Consider the following 20,327-nt stretch of genomic DNA (forward strand, 5'->3'; position numbering starts at 1 on the left):
AGAGGTCTTTGTCCAGTCCTCGCGGGCTATTTTGTGATCTGGGCTGTAAATTGCAAGATAATGTCGCTCACGGATAACCCTGACCTGTTCTACTCTATCCGTTCAAGAGCTTTCATGTCAATTAACAGGATCTAGAAAAGCATGTCTTTGTATTGATAATCAGCAGAACGTCAATGTCATTTCTCATTCTAATATGCAATGCTATTTTCTAAGATAGCCCCCAGTATCTGTGTACATAATTTTAAAGGGAGCTCACTCATTACTACCCCAAGTCATCAAGTCAGTCTCCTGCACGGGCATCTGCCATGAAAATTCCACTGTCACTTTGCAACTTTGGTTGTACAAGTGGAGGAATCGGCAGCACCATACCCTCGGGACCCTCCATCCTGATCCTGATCCTGGTCTCGGTCCTCTCCCTCATCTCCTTCCTCATCTTTCCGAGAAGGTCCCTCCTGCTCAACAATCCAGTACGCGGGAAGGATGGCGAAGGATCCCAAGATACCCAGAAGCCACCACGGAATCACGACGGACCCCTTCTTGATCCCCCAGGAAAAGGCGGCTCCAATCAGAGCAGGGCCAGCGGCACGTCCCAGAGCACTTACACTTGTCCCAACGCCGTTTAACGTACCCAGAACGGTCATGCTCGCAGCGGAGTTGGTGAGAAGGATGGTGCAGCAGGGTATCCCGAAGACCGACGCACCGAGTTTGGCAAGCATAATCAGCAAAACCGCCGCAAGTTGCAGTGACTCCGGCACAAGAGCCGTGAAGGGAGTAAGGAAGAAGATGATGGGTATGGCAATGGCGGCGCATTTGAAGCAATTCAGTACGCCATAACGCTGCACTATCGGCGGGAAAAACAGGAATTGAATCATCATGCCTGCAATTCCAATGACCGTGTAGTAAAGACCGATGGTTTGCGCGTCTGGTTGGGTGTTAGTTTAGCGTTGAGAACTGACTAAAGAGGGAACTCACCAATTCCAAACCCACTGGCAAACTTGAAGGGCAGCTCAACGTCTGGGTTGTCGTAGAGCTCTTGAACCGGATAGTGCAAGAAGACAGGAAACACCGAATCAAAAGCCATGCTGAGGCCGGACATCAGAGTGTAGGCCAAAAGGACAAGATTGGACTGCGGAGTGAAGACCTGGGCCCAACTCGGCCGCTTAACAAGCTTCGTCTTCTTGTTCTTTCCAGGAAGCAAAGCCGTCCGCTCCTCGTCCGACTCCTTCAACCCTGCCTGGCGCTTCCGCGACACGCACGAGCCGGTCAGTGCGTGTCCAAGCGCAAGACCGGGATCATAGCGATCCTTCTCGGTCTCCAACGTCTCCTGTAGAAACAGGAATCCCGTGGTAATACCGACGATGAAGAAAACAGCAGACACCAAATTCGGCAAGGCAAATGGAAAGCGTTTCAGAAAGGCCGAGTTTCCAAAGAGCGCGGGGTGCTTCTCTGCCGGTCGCGCCAGCGCTCCTCCAAACGCCGGACCGAAGATGCTTCCAATCGTCCAGACCATGGGCATGATGCTAAACGCGCGCGGCTGCAATTCCCGCTCAGGGACGATCTCTGCAACCATCGTGCGGATAATGCCGACGTTGCCGTTCATGAGGCCGATCATGGCTCGGGATGCGAGTACCATTCCCAGCGTCCGCGACATGCCCAGCATGATCGACAATAGCATGGTACATGTCAGGCCTGAGATGATGATCGGCTTGCGGCCGATATGGTCGGATAATGTGCCCCAGGGCACGGCCATGATGGCTTGACTCACGGATGCGACCGCGGAGGCGATGCCAGCCCATTTGGCGACTTCGGGTTTGGGAACACCCACATATTCAATGAGCTCAGGCTGTTCACATTGTTAGTATCCTATGTCCTGGATATTCGATCTCGTAAAGGGGTTGAGGTTCGGCGTGAAGACCGAAAACTCGGGGATTTTGGCGACCAACTTACAAGATACGGTAGAATAGAAGTGAACACAACTGGTTAGTAACAAATAATCTTAGCTGATGTTTTTGATCCACGCGCATTTCAAGTCCATGATCATCGACAGGGATGAGGCGGTAACCTACGGGGTTCTGCGAATCGGCATATCGCTGCGTAATCAAATTAGTATTCCCCGGTTTGCGAAGCGAGGAAAGCGACGTACACAATATTAAAAGCTGCCTAACGGGCAGCTGGGGCTTCTGCATCATATTCGTGCCCAGGCGGGCAGGCACAGATCTATGAATCTTTAGAGAAAGAAAAAAGAAGATGAAATGAATAAGCCGAGTTACAGTGGAGGTGACTCCACTCTTATGGGCCCGAGCTGTTGAGTTGCTACGTCCAACTAGTGCTAAATACTGGATTTGCTGCCGCCCGTGCCGAATGCAGTCAGCGCCTGGAGATCCATTTGTATCACGCGCATTTTCCAATTTTTGATTATCCGCTTATGTGCAGGTAAAAACGCGGATATTAATCCAGGTCTACTGGAGCAGCTGGGTGGCTGCGTCAATCCGCTCCTCGATAATCCTGCTCCATTTCTGGAGAAACGGTCAGCAAACGTGAACGAAAAAATAAACTTGGTGACATACCTTGGCGTTCTCCATATCCTCAGCCTCAAGGCTCTCCACTAGTCCGGGGTAGGTTGCACCCGAATAACCCGTCCAGATACCCGGTGCAAACACAACGTGCTTGAACCAGTTCCGACCGTCCAGGCCCGGCTCGTACAGGAATACACGCTCGATGCCCTTGTACTTGTCGTTGGCCCTCCGAATTTGGAAGAGGAGTCGGACCTTCTTCCACCAGTGGTACCAAGGTACGTGCTCACCCAGTTGCGCCTTCAGGCCATCGGTGTACTTGTCGAACAAGATCGCGGCCGTGCCGAACTTGTCGATGGCCAGGTCCAGACCGCTGAAGTCAAAGTGCTCCTTGGGCATCTTGTCCGCAGCTGGCTTCGCATGTGCCAGATAGTCTCCGAGACCCCGAGCGTAATCAGAAGCACTGAAAGCGATCACGGGTGATTCAACAAGCTGCGCGGCGGCGAGTGCCCAAAGCTTGGTGCACGCAATATGATATGACCAGGTTGGATCGCCGTATTTCTCCATCCATGCCAAGCTGTCGTAGTTGGAGTGGTAGTGGTAGACTGGATCGTTGCTCCCGCGCCCAAATCCAAAGTCGAGACTGGCGACACCGGCAAAGTCCTGGAAGGCAGTGAAGTCACTGCCGCTTCCCATAGTGGCAATGTTGCCATCCCAAACGTCCCGAACTGTCTGTCCGGGAACAGTCTGGTTAGGAGATTGCACCAGGCCAGTCACATCATAGATGACCTGGTTGAGCAGAGGTGCAGCTCGAGGACCGAACTCTGTGCCAGTGGCAGCCACGTCGACGTTCAAATAGGCCACGTTGGCCTTGGAGAGCCAGGGCAGGTTCTCCTCGACCCACTCGGTCGAACCGAGAAGACCATATTCTTCGCCATCCCAGCTGGCAAAGACGATGGTACGCAGAGGCTTCCACCCAGCTTTCAAAGCTTCGCCAAAGCTGCGTATGACTTCGTTCATTGCGGCAGATCCACTGTTGGGGTCACCGGCACCACCAGCAACCCACGCGTCGCGGTGGTTACCCAGGATGATGACCTCGTCGGCGATATGTCCCTTGATGACACCGATGACGTTCCACACAGGGGTGGTCACATACTCTTGCTGGTTGTCCAGGTTGATGACTACATCTTCTGGCGAAGGTCCGATGTTGTACTCAACGCCTTTGTGGCCAAGGCGACCACCCTGCCACCACCGATTGAAGTCCGAAGCCTTCGGACCATGGCCATTCAGAGCCTTGAGGAAAGGAATCACCTCCTGATAGGAGATGGGAAGGGAGGGAATGGAGGGGATTGAATTGTCCGGATCTTGCCGCTCGCAGCCAGGCTTGGACGGATACCCAGGCGTTGTGGGATCACCAGGAAGAATACCTAATTAACCAGTTAGTTTGAAATCCAGGATAGCTTTTCAGGAAAACATCATACTCAAGAACTGCGTGCTACCTCTTTGGACGGCACTGGGGTTACGGGCCGGTCCATCAGGGTAGGCCTTGTAACCATTCTCCTCGGTGATCTCGCCATCCTCCTGAGGATCGCTGTAGATGAGAACACCAACCATACCAAGCTCCTGTGCACGCTTAACCTTCAAGCCACGGAAGTTTCTGCCATACTTGACAATGGCGATTTTGCCCTCCAAGTCCACACCGGCATCCACCAGGTCCTGGAAGTCCATGTAGGTACCAAAGTTGACATACACGAACTGAGCGGTGACATTGCCGGTGGCCGAGTACCCGTGGAAAACAGGAACTCGGTCAGGCAATCCAGAAGTAGGATCCTCTTCCAGAACGTCCTCCTCCAAAGTTGCCTCGAAGGTGACCTCGGCCTTATCGCCTGATTTCTTGAGAAGAACAAGACGGTGCTCCAAAGGATAATTGAGGTAAATATCATAGGTAGCGATAGTAGTATCCTCAACTCCAAACTCCTTCCACTTGTCCATAGTCCACAGGGCCTGGCTTAGATTCTTGCCAGCCAGGTGGGGTCCGGCTGTATAGTACTCGCTCCACTCGCGGGCCTTGGCGGCCGATGGGGTATTGAGGAGGACCTGCTGAAGCTGGTCGTAGGGCAGACCGTCCGCATGGGGCCAGTCCTTATGGGGGAATGGCTGAGCCCAAGGGAGATAGGACCAGATTGAGCCGTGTTCCCGAGGTAGGACGGCAAATGGGGTCAGGAAGAGGATGACGGCAATTACAAGTAGGATGCCGAGAAAGTATGTACAAGCTCGACGGACGGCGTGGTGAGGGTACCGATGCCGCGGAGGTGCGACATGGACCTCTAAAAGAGGTGTAGTCTCAGAAAACGGCATGGTTTTCTCCCTCATCTTTGCCGTATGGGAGGAGGGGGATGAGAGGGAACTGATTGTTGCTCTAAGGTCTCCGCACTTTATCGCCTTATCGGATGACTAACCGATTGGGGCGGAGGTGATTCCTGAGGTGTCACCTTCCTCTTCGAGCAAGTATAGTTCGGATTAGTTCCGCTGTTTGGCTGATAGAACCAGCTGTATCACAAAACAAAGCTAGTCAATTACCTGACTACATTCCCAGGTAGTGTAGTGTACGATCCCAGGAGAATGTTTGGAGATGCTCCAATGTCAGTTAACACCATTTTAGGCTATGATGGTGTCAACCCAGCTGTTCTAAGAGACCATTTATTGATCCATCTATCTGGGTAGGACGTAGGACGAAAGCGCTTGGTGGGAAAGGCTGATACGCGCGCCCTGTTGTCTTGCTTAGAAGAGAATATCAATCTACGTGGTGGACCATGACCATCGTATTGGTTCGCGCAGCCCTACCTACCTGTTAAGGATCACCAGAGAGTGAGATAACGTTTGATTTCACATTTCCCCCGTAAACATACCAAGTAAAAGAACAGTAGATAAGTATAAAACAGAGAGGTATCATGGTATCATATATATCATATACAGTGGCTAAGTCCGACGAAAACCACCCAAGATCAGCCCGAAGAAGAACCCGGAGACTGTGAGTCAAGATAGAGAATTGAAGAATGAAACAGCAGACCTAAGTTTCTTCTTCGGATTCAGCAGGAACCGGAACAACATCGTCCGCCGCAGGATTGAGCTTTTGACCAAGCTGCATACTTTCCCGCAGGATCTGGCGGGCAGCATGATCATTGACGTCCATATCTTCCTTGACCAGGCGGACCGCGAGCTCGGGGACGAGAACAGATTGTGCGTATCCTGCTACGCCTGCTGTTTTGACGATGTGGTCGGATGAGGATAGTCGACGCAGTTTCAAAGAGAAGCGATCGACAATTCCTTGTAACCTGCGGATCGAAGTTAGTGCTTGTTCAAACGGAAAATCAAAAGGGATGCTTGCTTACATTTTTGCGGCTCCTTTGGTCCCATAATACCCACAAGAGATCGTCTCAATTCCATCACCAGCAAGTGTGAGGCGGAAATTCTTCGCCTGGCCGGATTTCAAGGTTGTGTCCAGGATATTTCGGTAGTAAGAAGTGCAATCCGGGACTAACAGCTTTTCAAGATCCTGGAGGTGTTTCTGCACGCGCTCATCAAATGTGTCCCAGTTGATTTCCGGGTACCCTTTCGTCTCCCAATCCTTTTCAGCGGTGCTTTGCTGGTGCGAGGCACAGAATTGCTGTTGTTCACGGATACGCTGCTTTGGCTGAGCTTCGAACAGCATGAGAAGCTCTGGGTCGACCTCTTCCTTGCACATCGGACAGAGTGACTTGAGAGGCCCCTGAGAGCTGGGTGGGGAGCTGAGGGGCGAATCCGACGCATTGTCCTCAAAAGACATGAACTGAGGGTCATTTGAGAACGAAGTACCCATTGAAGAGTTCGAATTAGAAGCTTGTGGAACGGGATCGTTTGATCCCTTGGCGTCCCCGGCGCGAGGCTTCTGCGGACTGAGAACATCGATTTGCATAGGAACTTTGAATGCTGGAAAAGTTTGCTTTCCCGGTGTGTCTTCCTTTTTCTTTTTGAAATCCAATTTGGACTGCTGGGAGCGTTTATCCGGCGTGGCAGCAGCTGAGCGCGTGCTCGAACTGGGATATGATTTAGGCCTTGAATAGCTCGTGTTCTTGTTCTTCTTCGACCGCTTCTCCTCCTGCGTCCAAGAGGTGATTCGATCATCTTGAGACTCATCATCGCCCTTCATCTCATCATATGTCCTCCTTGTACCTCCCTGGACTTCTTCATCGAGCTTCTGCTCCTCGAGTTTCTCCTGCAATGTTTTCTTTGTTTTCACTCGCGCGTCGTCGTCCGATTCATCCTCACTAGAGCTCACTGGTTCATCGTCGGTCCCAGGCTCCTTCAGCTTTCCTGTCGAGTGGGACATGGGCTGAACATCCATGAAATCCTCATCGTCAAAGTCAAAGTCGTTCTCGATAGAAGGGAGCTCAACGTCCGTCGCAGGCGCGCTTTCCTCGCCTTTCGATGCATATTCTGAGTCTATATCGAGTTCCTCAATCGCATTGGAGCTCATGGTACTAAGAACATCGTCGGAATCGCTTTGTGGCTCGTCATCGGTGGCAGGGTGCTCTGGCTTTGAATCGGACTCGGTCGGTGGAGCACTGCTCTCGTCGAGCGACTTGTTGAATGTAGACAGCAAATGCTTGCGCCCCTGAAGGTCGCGTGTCGTAAGGTGGTTCGAAGCATAGCTTGAATCAGGCTTCGCCTGGGCTCGCATTATAAGGTGAGTGTCGAGGGTTCGAGGTGGAGGTTGGGGAAAGAGCCGAGGTTCGCGCGATAAGTCGCGTCTACGGCCACAAACTTAGATCCGGCGCGATGGAGCGCGGCTGAGAATAGAAGAGAAGACCGGGACAACCCCGATTGCTATTGCGTGGGATTGCGAAGCGGGCGGATAAAGGCAATGTGTGAGGGCAAACGCGTGACGCGACAAAAGGCCCCACCGGGTTTGAGCTACGATGCTGATACTGCCATGCTGCACCGTCATACTTCGATCTGTGTCTTCTATACATTCGTATACACTATTTTCACTTAGTCCCGTGCGTCTATGCAAAGCAATGCACTCATAGAAGCCTTGGGCTACCAGAGTAGTAAAAATGTAACTGGAAAAAGCAAACCCCGTCATTATTCAAAAGTCATGGAAATCTCCCCATCGCCGTGTCCATGCTCATCATCAGCCCAGGCATTAGGCTCCAGGGCCATGGCTCCGACCGCAGTAGAGCCGATGTTCGTGGGCATCGTAGTGGAAGACCGCAATTCCGGCCGAACGGGGTGCTCAGACTGGGCTTGAAGGGGTTCGTGGAAGGAGGTATCAAAGGTCATTTCGACCGGTTCCTCTTTCGGTAATATAGAAGATTCCTTGGGGTCGCGAGGGGATATACCACCGGTATTGAGTTTCGGCTCGGATGCAGTTCGAGGCATAGAAGACGGCTCGGGCTCGAGCTCGAGCTCGGAAGCGTTCGAAGCCTTCTCAATTGGAGTCGCGGGAGTCGACTCCGTCGATGGGTTCAGATTGAGCTTCATCGGAGGAAGAGTTGACTCAAGCTGCTTGACTTCGATCGCTTCCGATGCCAGTTCGGCTCGAATAGCTTCAATATCGAACAGTACAGAGCCCGGCGCACTTGTTGCTTCGCTGGAGTCACGAGACCCCGAGTTTCGGTCGACGGCGTATGTCTCCCAGGATTTCTTTTCGGCCATCCTGCCACGCTTGAAAAGACCGAATCGCTTCTTCTCCGGTTTCAACTCTGCCTCTCGGCGAGCTTCATCGATTTCACGAATCAGTTCGCGCTGGCGCTCGGCGTGGTTATCTGGGTCCGGATCCTCGATCTCGGCGAATTCATCCTCGAGTACTTCCCAGCCGACCTCTCTCAGAATACGAGGCATAGCAGCGCGATAGTCCATGTGGCCGTTGACCAAACTTGTCAGGTCATAATTCTCCAGGCCCGGGATACCCTCGATTGGCCCCAGGCCAGACACCCGCATGATACCGCCACTCGTAGCCCGGAAGAGGTATCCCAGGATCCAATCGTTCTTGGAGTACCCATTCACGAATCGCCCAGCCACCACGCTGCGGATCTTGAGGTAGTCGTCCTTGTTAGCCACGACGGGTGACCCAAACAGATACACATTCTGAATAAGGCCAAGAGCACCCTTTTCAGCCAACTCTTTCAGAGCCGAGAAGATGACCCGTGCACCCAGGGAGAAACCGAGCAATGTGACGGGCCGGTTTCCGAGGTTTCGATCTATCAAGGAATCGGCCAAAACTAGACCTGCGGAGTGGGCACGGGCTAGCGAAACGTTCCATGGGTTGTCGATCAGATAGGCGAGTTTAGTAAGGACTAGAGGTAGCTGTAAAGAAGCCACCAAAGCCATCAAGATGGTACTACCCAACACTTGTTGCAGGCCCTGAGTCAATGCCTAAAGGAACAGTCAGTCTTGAAGAAAACAATCATAGCATGGACAAAACCCACCTCAGTTGCAAGAATGTTGATCGTATCACCCATGCTGAGAAGCATCTCGGGCTCCCACAAAACAGAGTAGATATCGCCCATGATTGGATCCACGGTACTGTATGGCAGCCGGACATCATCAACCTTGCCAGTCATCCAGCCTGATACCGTAACGATCAGATTGAGCTTCTTGTTATTGTGTAAAGGACGGTATTCGAATGTTTGGACTGCGCCAGTTCGCCGCTTCGAAGCCCTCATGCCGATAACGCTACCGCTCAATGAAGCGGTGGATGCGATCACAGCCGTACCGCCAGCACCACCCAGGAACGCACTGGTTCCGGAGATTCCCACTGTGGTCAAACCGGCAGCGAGACCAGCGCCGATGACGGGGGCTAGCAGACCGGCGGATAGACCGATAACGAGTCCACCGCCCACTGTCGCCAATCCCATAACCATGTATCTCCGCTTGAGAGCCATCTTCCGGCGGTTCTCCATATGATCAGACTCGTCCCAGGATTCCTTCTCTGACTGTTCTTGCATTTCGAGGGCATCTGTAACACGCTTTTCAAATCGTGATATCTGAAGCCACGTTACATCCATGGCTGCTCCGACTCTTTCCAGAAGTGCTCTTGACCGAGCATCGTACGCGGAGTCTGCAATGAGCACAAGGAACAAGTCGCAAAGAACAGTCCATCGAAGATCAATATCGATTCGATCTGATGTAGGCATTTGAGAGGGTGTCCGGACCTCTGGGAGTTCCTCGCCTTCGTGGACCTCATATGGCGGAGGAGACCCGAGTTCAGATACCTCGGTCTCTGTTGAAAATCTCGACCGAGGTTCATTCTTCGTTGTGGGGGATGCAACAGAAGATGTAGATGTCTTCGGTTCATCCTCCGCCATTGGATTCTTGACGCGAGCGTTTTGCATCAACGGCCGGATCAGATCTCCAGGGTGCACGCCGTGATCAGCAAGCTGTTCAATCATGATTTGCTCGGCAGAACTGATATCCATATGCATATATAAGCGTCCCATCATGGCCTGGCCCCATTTTCGCATGCCATCCACGGCTTTGTGGATAGTTTTCTTCGTGGACTTTGACTTTGTCGTGGGAATCTTTGCCACCTCACTGTTCATCTCGTGGATCGCAAGTCGGACTACGCCTACATAGGCGATCTTTTGTGTCTCGTTGAGAAAGTCCTTGGTGGCTTGGAGTTGGCTGACGGAATCCCGAAGTTCCTCGCCTTCCAGACCAGCCTGGTTACCACCCGTTTCTCGGAAAAGATAGCTTGTGTCTTCATCCAGACTAGTGGCAGACTGGGCATCTTCATCAAGCTGCACTCGAGTGTAGCCCCGCCCTGCGCCACCTAGTCCCTGGTATACGGCCTCGTTGTCCTCCGCTTCGGCACCACGGGCAATTAGTCGTCCATAGTCGTCATAGTAGTCGAATTCCCCGAGGGCGGGCATTGCCTTCCAATCTCCGTGGTTGTCCTCTTCCTCTTCGCTCTCCTCGTGTGCGTCATTGGACTGGGCCAATCGCATGTGTGACCATTCGGAGATCTCGGCATTCCGTGGCTTTGATGTCGAGGTTCGATAAGGAGGCGGAGGATCAGACGGCTCAGAAGGGTTCTCGGCAGACGTAGATTGATCATCTTGAGGTTCCGGCTTTTTGGCCGGCTGTGTTTCTTGTTGCTCGAATTTTTCTGTCTTTCCAGTGTCCGACTTCTCCGACATCTCCTGAGATGCTTCTATCACCGTCTCCACATCATTTGTGGGTTGCTGCTCAGCTTCGGCGCCGGCAGGTGCATTTTCAGCTCTGGAATGGGTGCCTCTGTCGGGGGAATCATTGGAGGATCCCACGGGTCTCGAGCGTGGTCGAATGGGCAGGCCGAAGTCATCGAGTTCCTCAGGTGTCTCCTTCGATCCTTGTGCACTTGCATTTTGTGGCGAGGTTGTTCCCATGCCCATCGGCTTTATGCTTGCCTTTTCATTCTCGGAGCTTTCTTCGGAGGCGCTCGCAGACGACGGCTGTGGCGTGTTCGACGGGGAGCTAGGGGGCTGGTCGGAGGTGCCGCCGACGGTGACACCTGCAGCGGTCATTATTTCACATGGACAGGAGGCCCTTGCGAGCTGGAGATTTCAATGGTATTCGGAGAGTCCACACGATTCCTGTTCGACAAACTCGAACGCTCACCCATCCGGACCAGAAATCCCCACAAAGGTTATCTCGATCGCTTGTGTGCCGGTGGTGGAACCTGTTGTTGTCATCGGACTTGAGGGGGAATCTCCGCAGGTGACGATCGGGGCCGCGAAAAGGAGGTCGCGCGGGGCGGACAATGCGGCGGGGAGTCACCAAAGAGCAACCAGTCACAAACGTACTCTAGAAAGCGATTCTAACGAAAGAGTAGTAAATTGAGAGTAATTGACATGAACTTGGAGCTCCCACTCTCCCAAAAGACCAAAATCACGAAACGCCTACGGATTTTGCCGAAAGCGGAAATGTGTCGGTGTCGGGAATGCGCGTTTCTACTAACACACAGCCAACGCTATTCAGCCCGAGTGAAAACAGCAAGACAACTCTGGATAAGGAGTTCATAATTCATACTCCCGGGACTTTCTTTGTCCGTGCCTTTCGGCCAACCGGACATCGGCACGTGCTCAAGCAGAGCGAGACCAGGACCGCCACGACTTCAAGTCCGATAAGGATGAGGATGCGACTGCGACTGCGACTGCACACGAGCCGAGCCGCAGTCTCTCCCTATCCAGTCCCATCCACCGAATGTTGCACACTGGGGCGATGCAGCTCTGATAAAGGGGCAGACAAATACGAGGGTGCAAGGGGAAACGTCATGCAGATCATAGTTCCCTGCTTCGCGAGGCTGTGCGTCCCGGCGGTACATGACTTTGCCCGGGTTTCAAGTCGACGGGGAAGTTGATGATTGTGCCCGCACTAGCATAGAATAAGCTGGTGATCGGCTCTTTTCACCGTATTCAGGCCAAAGAGAGAGACCGGTGCCTCGCCATGGCGTCATGAATGCAGCCTCGGGGCGCGCTGACGGGTTGAGTCACTTGATAGGTAGTTATTGACGTCCTAAGCTGAGGCTCTATTCCCCGCGCCTCAGGCCGAAGTTGCACACTTCATGCCTGTGGCGACTGTGTGATCTATTATTTCCCAGTCATCTTCTGTCCTCTTCTCAACCGAGACATCGTTTGTGCTGCACTTCCTGTCTATCTAGTCGGCATGATGAAAGAACAAGGTATGCTTTCTCTCGTTTCCAATAGCTTTGTTGACCATCCCTCTGATGGAGGGCATCCCTGCAGGATCCGATGCTTCGATAGTTCGAATCGCAGGCGCCGGCTTCCGCCTGTCCCTGCTTCTCAACGCCGCGGCCTGTCAACTCGCACAGTCCAGGATCGAGATACACAGCATTGCCAAGGGCATTTCACTCTTTGCATTGACACTCAAACATGTGGGACAAGCTTTGGAAACCACGGACTTCGAGCGTTCCCATGAGGCCACGGAAAAGGCTTGGGAGATCGCCGGCCAGGGACAAATGGTCTTCGTCGAGATTGAACGCATGTTGGATAAACTACAAAACACAGATGCAAACGAAGACCTCAAGAATATCCCCATGCAGGAGCGGTTAAAGTGGTGTTTCCGGAAGCAGTACGTCACGTATCTGCTGGCACAGCTGGACTCCCTCAAGCTCAGCCTGATTGTGATGTTGCAAGTCTTGCAATTGGGCAACTTGGCTGGATCGAGTACTGATTATGTCGACTCTCCCACGCTGAGCACAGACGATCTCATTGCTCAAGAGAAAGCCGAGACCCAAAATATGATTATCGTTCGGTACTGGTCAGTGAAGCGTCTCGATCGCTTGTGGGATGCCGTGGAACAAGAGGCTCGAGATGCAGCCAGCAACCCGACAAGTCAGAGGATCAATTCGAGCTATACTTCGGGCACGGCCTCGGCGCTAAGGCCGCTGGTCGTCGCGACCAAAGGTTCCGATCTCACCAAGCTGCACGTTGTGACCTTTGGGGAGAGTGATGCAGATTTGGGTGATATTGAACGGTCTCCAAAGGATATGGTACACCTGTCAGAAAAGGCCATGAACCGCCTCCTGCCGGTTTGGGTACCGTCGTTCGATCCTACAAAACTGCGTAATGCTGGCAAGCAAAGTCGCCTTCGACCCTATGTATCCTCCGACAGTGAAGATGACAATGAGAGTCTGGACTTTGACAATCCAAACTCTCGCGGTTACTACCTAGAGGGAAAGACCGTGGACTGGCGCAAACCTCAGTCCCAAGAAGCCCGACGAGAAGCAGCCGAGCTACGTCAAAAATACTCTGGGTTTCAAGCCCATGTGGAAAGCGACTCCGAGCTTGAAGGGCCTCGTCACCGTCAAGAATTCTATCCAGCAAAGGCCCGATCAACAGTATCGAACGACGAAGGCGAGCAAAGATCCAATGCACGCCAACCATCCATCAACGTCTCCATGCACGGGCATGCCCACTCCAACAGCTTTTCCTCCAAATATCCGCCGACGTCAAACCCAGACAGCAGATCAGCTGCATACCCCAGCAACAGTTTTTCAGCAAACCAGCCGGCACCTCGGGCTCCAGCACCACCGAACCTGCAAACTGCACCAACTCACGCCCCAGGACCTCCCCAGCAGTCATACAAGTACTACCCACCACAAGACTACAGCGGCACGGCTCCACGGTCGATCCCGAAGACCCAGCCTAACCCAACCACAATGCCCAACCCATCACCACGAGGCACGCCTCCAGGCCAATTCGACCCTCTCTGGGGCCGACCACAAGGCTACAACCCCTACAACACCAGCATGCTCCAGCCACGACACCACCCCTCGGCATATCAACTCTCAACCTCTTCCCCGGAGACCAGCTTCCGGCCATCACGGTCTCGCTCGGCGCAACGATCTCCATCTCGTCATCGTCGATCCTCACGTGAAGAAGCCAAGGAAAGACACAAGGCACTGGGACGCAACGCAACGAGGGGGTTGGTCGGCATTGGGGCGATAGCTGGGTTTATGGATGCGCTAGAGGCATTCTCGATTATTTGATTTTCTCAATTCCTTGTTTTACATTAAACATAACAATTGGATCTCTTTTTTTGGGCCTTGTATTATTGCCATGATTGACGGGAGCCTTGAGCGTTCCTGACGAATAACGGACCGCATGAATTCTACTGCAATTCTCCGAGCATCCCCAATGATTCTCCGGTCCCACTCAGTAATCCATGACTGATGCTTACGTGACAGGGTCCGTCACTTCATCAAAACCTTCTTTTTCAGTGCTACTTCAACCATACATTAGTCAATATGATCCACAACCCGGCATACAACCTCAACATTCACTGCAGAAATCAACCAAAATGGATACCACTCTTCTCAAAATCCATCGCGTGCCCAAGTAAAGCCCGTCTCTAACCGCCAAGAAAGAAGAACCCCCACCGTTCTGTCATCACCAGAGTTTAGGCTGATTTCTTTTTCCGTGTCGGAGTCGATGATAAGCCCGATCGACCGCCTCCAAACCGGAACTTTCGTGTCTCCCGACGCTCCGACTCACCACCGGCACGCAATTCTCTACAACCTGGTTGAACGGGGTAAATGGTGGAATGCAGATGGACTTTTGAATCTCCGGTACCCTTTTTCTTTAGAAAGGGGATCTAATCCTCCGTCTTACGCTGTGGGGACCATTTTTTTTTCCTTTGCTTTTCCTGCTTTTTAACTTCCTTTTTGTTGGCCCCCAACAGGTTCAGCTTCTTTGCTATACTTTGACGATATCTTCATTCCTCGACTACTTGTGTCTTCTCTATTCGGTTCTGAGATCCTTGCGTTATGGTCGGTAAGTACTGATTGTGTTCATGATATTCATTTTTTTAAATATTTTTTGGGGCTACACTATGTGCTCGTGCTGATGCAATATGTATATGAGCAGATGCTTTTCAGTCGGACAGAACGGCCACTTCCACCATGAAAGCTTTTCAACTCTTTTATGAGCGCATTCGCAAGCTAGCAAGCTCTTGAAGCCACCAACCGACCGATCAAAACTCAGGCAGAGGAGGCATACCGAAAATGCTCCCATCCGGAAGCCACCCGTCCAACTCCATCCCTGCCGCCGTCTGTCCTCCCTGCGGAGGCATTCTCTGCGATTCATACGCAAATTGAGGGGGGAGGGTAGTCTGTGGGTGGGAAGCCTGATAGGCACCGGCCATGGACTGGAAGAATTGGGTTTGTCCGTGACTGCCATCCATGGACCACATCCCAGCGCCGCTCATGGCGACGTATCCATCCCGCATGCCATCCATACCACCTGACATATGCGATACACCCGGTGGAACGGAGAACGTCTCCACCGGTGCGTTGACCGTGTTCATAGGTACAGGCGGTTCCTGAGAGCCGAGCTGTGAAGACGGGATCGGCTCGGCGGCCGTCGACGGAGTCTCGGACATCATGGCAAGTCCGGCATCCTCGGTTCCTGAAGAACGTTTTTCTAGACGATCAAACCAATCGCGTCCTTTCACAGCTATCACGTGGTACCACCGAGCTGGAATCTTATATTTGCCGCCGCCGCTCGCCTCGCCCAGCTTGTTGGCCATCATGTCGAGATAATACCCAACGTTGACCGTCTCGGCTGTGACTACTTGGCCCAGAGCACCGGTGCGGACGGAGAAATGGAGCTTCAACAGTGAGGTCACTGCAGACCCGAACCGGGTGTACATCAGGTTCGGCAGCCTCCGCATCGTTTCCGTGCTGCAGGCAAAAATTGCATCCAACAGCTCCTGTGCTGCGCTCATCCATTTCACGTTGATATCAATGCGGATTGCACTAAGGTGGGGTTCCGCAGGCTTCGTGTTGCCCTCTTCGTCTAGTGTTGGGAGCGTGAAATATCGGCGGGTGATGGCATCGGGGTCTCGGTACCCTTCTCCCACGCCCAGTTCATACATGGCGAGAACGGCGGATCGGTATTCGAGGATCATTGGCACTAAGCATCGAAAATGTGAGCGACGTACGAAACAATTTCGACAACAATCCTTACCATTGAGCATGTCGGTTGGGGTGTTCTTCTTCCAAGTCTCCATTCGCTTGTCAAACCACCGCAGCACAGCCTGGACGCGGGATTCAGTCAACGGCGAGGAAGTACTGGTATCGTCCAAACCAAACGAAGACATCGCTTCATCGGTGATTCGCTGGAGCTCAAACCAAACGGCCAAATGCTGATCGGTCCGGTGCGGCGACCGTTCCAACTGACTCACACATTCGGTCATCCAGTCGTTGAACTGAAGCAAATTCGGCCGGCGTGTTTTCATTGCCACACTATTGTTACCAGTTAGTCGGGGATCTTTCGCACCGGGAGGCTTCAAATCACTTACGTTGATCCTAGATGGTAGCATCCCAGAACCGCCCTCGCCTGCTCCGCCAACTGTTCGTCGTATGGTTCATTCTTATTCTTCCGATCAGACTTCTTCGAGACCCGTCGTTTAGTGGCCAGTCCGATTTCCAAAGCCATCGTCGAAGCGATATGCGTGTACTGATAAAACTGCAACTTCAAAGGCGAGCCCGGCGGGAAATAAAATATGATCATGAGCAATAACGCCTGCACCAATTCCAACGATTTCTCACCCTCGATAAAGAATCGCTCGGCATAGAGACGGACCATCTCGCGGTTCAAAAGACCCGCCAACCCCGCGTCGATGGATATGGAGGCTGCGGCGAGCACTGACATAAAGAGAACGGGTTTCGACTGTCGCATTTGTGCCGCCGTGGTGCTGGTGGGCAAAACAACAAGAGGGAAAACAGAGGCGAGCTCATGGATGTAGAAGGCTACCAGCTGCTCTGCATCTTCGAGCGTGATGATGCCTCGGTCAATGACATCCTCGACAGGAGGCCTACTTGAATCGAGCGAGAAATTCGTGTGCAAGCCTGAGAAGGATGGCGGAGCCGAAAGAGTCCCACTACCCTGCACCCCCGCATGAGAAGTGTTGATGAAATCAGGGGAATAATCCATGTATCGGGCAGAGTCGGCCGTGCTGGTTGGTGCCTCTGAGATGGAGCCGAGATGGTCCGGAAATTCCGTGTCGCCCGAATCCTCGCGCGAACCCTCGCTACCCCCGGGCGATTCGGGCTCACTCTCCTCACGGATGCGATCCTTGAGCAGGGATCGCATCATCCGCATTTCCTTCTCGAGCTGGGCCACGCGCGAATCGGTTCGCTTGCGAGGCCGCCGCCTCTGCGGGGCCACGAAGACGCATGGCTTTTTTCCTTTTGCACATCGCTGGCACTGGTTGGGTGTGGACGGGCTGGGCAGACAGCGCACCTTCAAACTCCTGCAGGACTCGCAGGATCTGTTCAGCTGCGGCGGTGTCGGCTGGCCTGTGCTTGGATTACCATGGGAAGTGGAGGAGGCCTCTGACATGATCACACGCCGGGTGGAACGATGTCAGGAAGAGAAAGAAAAGAAACGAGATCCAGAACGAGTCGCTAGGCCGGGGGATTGAGTCTCATCCTATCGAATGCGGAAAGGCACATGGAGAATGACATGAAAAGCCACGTCCACTCGAATCAGTCACGAAGCGATCGACGCCAAATATTTGCAATCATAGATGGGTGCAGATCGATTGTTACGGCCTCGCCCGAAAATCCAGGGTTGGCTTGGCCTGCAATCATGTGCCATAAAAATACAACTGCCAACCGAAGCCTAAAGCGCGGAATAGAGCAAAAAGTGTAAATTTGTTAGGTAAAGTGCGATGAGGTCGACAGCCATGGAGATGGCGCCTAGGCTACATCCACTCACTCCACTGTGACTTCGGTTAGATCATTCAATATGGGGTAGGAAGGTAACGGTACCAGTAGGAAGCGTTCAACTTACTAAAACAACAGGGTCCAACGGGCCGGTGGCCGGTGGCTGGATTAGGGAGGAACAGGCACCGACCGACGAAACGTCCATTGTCTACTCAAGGCACGAATGAGACGAGCTCGAATGATGACTACGCCGATGATGAACCCTAAACTTAAACCTGGCGAATCATCTCATACTTTCTCCACCGTCACGGCCGGGGCTATTCGGCCAATCTGAGCTCGGGGATCGTAGCCCGAACGGAATTGACCGTTTGCCTAAATCGGGTTCCTTTGCGATCTTAGTCATGGTCTCGCTGTTGGCTGCCTGTCGGATTCCCCGAATTTCCCGGCTGGACCTTGCATTTTTGTCCGGGATTTCATCGACTGTTCATGGGAGGTTAGCGAATGGTGGCAATGGCTTCATGCTGTCTACGGATGCCGGCACTCGGGGTATTCGTTCGGGAAATTCGTAGAATTCGTTCGTTCTATTCGTTCTATTCGGCTTCATGTTGATATAAAAGCCGTCTAGGGAAATGGGGATTCCATATTCCTCAATTCATTCCATCCATATGCCAAGGTTTCGATTGTCTGATATTTTGCAATCATGAGTGTAGCCGATCTGATCCAACGGTTGGACGTCGACTGGGTCTCGGTCCTCGACGACCACGACCGACGCCGAGTGCTGCAGGCATGTGATCGACTCAAGGCCAAGCTGGAGACACCCATGGACACAACGGCCCGTCTCGCCTTCTCGGTATGCCGTGTGAGGAATGATGGTAGCAATGGAACTGACGTCCCTAGGCTCATCAAGCCATGGCAGTGAGATTGGGTATCGATATGAAGCTCTTTGATGCGATGGCCAAAGTAGGCCAGTCGACCGGATCCTTCAAAGTACAGGATTTATGCGAAGAAACCGGTTCGGATCCATTGCTAGTTAGTAAGTTATGCTGCATTAGCATTTCATAATTGCTTGTGTTCACAATGTCAGGGCGCATAATTCGATTCCTTGCCGCCATGGGGGTGATCAAGGAAACAGACGACTCATATATTCCGACGCCACTGGCCGCGGCCTATGTGTCAACCTCCCCTCTTTCGGCTGGGGTAATCCACAGGTAACTGGGGCTCGGCTCTTCTTCGACTCTTCGGTCAGCTAATTGAACACCCCGAATAGCACGCATTTCCTAACGGTCCTGTCGAGACTCCCCGAGTACTTTCATGCCAATGGATGGAAGAGTCCCGATGACGGCCTCAACGGTCCCTTTCAGTTCGCATTGGGCACCGATTCCCACTACTTCGACTTCCTAGGCACTCACCCCTACTATCAGCAGGCATTCAACACCGTCATGACCCTGTCGTTCCGCCGACGTGGGAAGGACTGGTTCGAGTTCTTCCCCGCCGAAGAACGGCTGCGCGCGTCAAGTAATACTGATCCACTGATCGTCGATGTCGGCGGGGGTCTTGGCGAGGATCTCAAAAAGTTCAAGGAACGGTTTTCTGCTTTGCCTGGCAAACTCATTCTCCAGGATCTGCCCGCAGTGATTGAGGGCGCCAAGGATCTACCGGTGGGGATCGAAGCTCAGAGCCATGATTTCTTCCAGAAGCAGCCCGTGCGGGATGCGAAGGCGTACTTCATGCGGACCGTCTTGCATGACTGGCCGGACAGGCAAGCAGTGCAAATTCTGGGGAAACTCCGCGATGCGATGAATAACGACTCGATTTTGCTTATCAGCGAGACCATGCTACCGGAGTCCGGAGTGCTTCTGCCCTCGGTTATATCCGATATGCAAATGATGGGCTCGTTCGCCTCGTTGGAGCGGACGCAAGAGCAATGGCAAACACTGCTGGAGACAGCTGGCTTCGAGCTCGTCCATGTCTGGCTACCGGATGACTGCGATCGAAGCCCGGCCTCTTTGGCAGAACAGCCTGCTCTGCTTGAGGCTCGAGTGAGAAGGTCTCCATAATTTAAAACGTGGTTTGTTCAAACGGGGTAAGGGAGGCGAAGCTTGGTTGATGGCGCACACGACGGCTCGGGATATGAACGGAGGCCGCGTGGACGCTCGCTAAATTCGGACAACTCGGGTTTATACCGCCCAGACCACTCTTCGACTTCAGCATACAATACCAGTGTAATAAAACACCAGGCTTTTTCCCTTGACACTAGGAGTACGTAATGAAGAGAATTGATGAAAGGTCTATGCCAAGACACTCGTACACAATGCCCGATTAGCATCGAGCCTCATGGAAAGTGGGTCAGGAATGTGGCGGAACAAGACTTTTTGATCGATCCGCTGACGACTCGTTTGCGAATACGAGGGAGACGCGGTGGGATCTTCTATATGGGGCAACTGGCCACACGAGGCCCTGTGGCTGATTTTATTTCCCTGATTACCGACCGTGGACCTCTCTCCTTCATCTCTTCTCTCTTTCTTCTCCTCCCCTTTCCGCATATTTGCTCGGTGTATCTACCCCCCTCCGGCGTCGTACTCGTTATCTTCCGCTCGAAC

At 52.8% G+C, this 20,327-nt stretch overlaps 7 protein-coding genes across 7 annotated transcripts; 2 read left to right on the forward strand and 5 right to left on the reverse strand.

The window, feature by feature from the left end:
• Positions 1-320: 320 nt before the first annotated feature.
• On the reverse strand, positions 321-2,189 carry N7498_001252 (MFS transporter; the record flags this gene model as incomplete). Its single annotated transcript, XM_058448315.1, has 5 exons — positions 321-922; positions 973-1,843; positions 1,948-1,976; positions 2,067-2,090; positions 2,144-2,189. The coding sequence occupies 5 exons, from the start codon at positions 2,187-2,189 to the stop codon at positions 321-323; spliced, it is 1,572 nt and encodes a 523-aa protein (XP_058313726.1).
• A 270-nt stretch (positions 2,190-2,459) lies between these two features.
• On the reverse strand, positions 2,460-4,886 carry N7498_001253 (M28 family metallopeptidase; the record flags this gene model as incomplete). The annotated part of the gene is made up of 3 exons (XM_058448316.1): positions 2,460-2,516; positions 2,568-3,940; positions 3,995-4,886. 3 exons carry the CDS (start codon positions 4,884-4,886, stop codon positions 2,460-2,462), a joined length of 2,322 nt encoding a protein of 773 aa, XP_058313727.1.
• A 697-nt stretch (positions 4,887-5,583) lies between these two features.
• N7498_001254 (RTC4 family protein) lies at positions 5,584-7,233 on the reverse strand (the record flags this gene model as incomplete). The annotated part of the gene is made up of 2 exons (XM_058448317.1): positions 5,584-5,848; positions 5,906-7,233. 2 exons carry the CDS (start codon positions 7,231-7,233, stop codon positions 5,584-5,586), a joined length of 1,593 nt encoding a protein of 530 aa, XP_058313728.1.
• Positions 7,234-7,637: 404 nt separating this feature from the next.
• On the reverse strand, positions 7,638-11,059 carry N7498_001255 (TMCO4 family protein; the record flags this gene model as incomplete). Its single annotated transcript, XM_058448318.1, has 2 exons — positions 7,638-8,930; positions 8,984-11,059. 2 exons carry the CDS (start codon positions 11,057-11,059, stop codon positions 7,638-7,640), a joined length of 3,369 nt encoding a protein of 1,122 aa, XP_058313729.1.
• A 1,202-nt stretch (positions 11,060-12,261) lies between these two features.
• On the forward strand, positions 12,262-14,046 carry N7498_001256 (uncharacterized protein; the record flags this gene model as incomplete). Its single annotated transcript, XM_058448319.1, has 1 exon — positions 12,262-14,046. The coding sequence occupies one exon, from the start codon at positions 12,262-12,264 to the stop codon at positions 14,044-14,046; it is 1,785 nt and encodes a 594-aa protein (XP_058313730.1).
• A 983-nt stretch (positions 14,047-15,029) lies between these two features.
• On the reverse strand, positions 15,030-17,401 carry N7498_001257 (uncharacterized protein; the record flags this gene model as incomplete). The annotated part of the gene is made up of 3 exons (XM_058448320.1): positions 15,030-15,970; positions 16,025-16,302; positions 16,359-17,401. 3 exons carry the CDS (start codon positions 17,399-17,401, stop codon positions 15,030-15,032), a joined length of 2,262 nt encoding a protein of 753 aa, XP_058313731.1.
• A 1,026-nt stretch (positions 17,402-18,427) lies between these two features.
• Positions 18,428-19,784, forward strand: N7498_001258 (uncharacterized protein; the record flags this gene model as incomplete). Its single annotated transcript, XM_058448321.1, has 4 exons — positions 18,428-18,577; positions 18,625-18,760; positions 18,812-18,935; positions 18,995-19,784. 4 exons carry the CDS (start codon positions 18,428-18,430, stop codon positions 19,782-19,784), a joined length of 1,200 nt encoding a protein of 399 aa, XP_058313732.1.
• Between the last annotated feature and the right edge of the window lie 543 nt (positions 19,785-20,327).

Source organism: Penicillium cinerascens (assembly GCF_028974065.1).
Source record: "Penicillium cinerascens strain IBT 15544 chromosome Unknown contig_16_segment0_segment0, whole genome shotgun sequence".
In the NCBI taxonomy this organism is placed as follows: domain Eukaryota; kingdom Fungi; phylum Ascomycota; class Eurotiomycetes; order Eurotiales; family Aspergillaceae; genus Penicillium; species Penicillium cinerascens.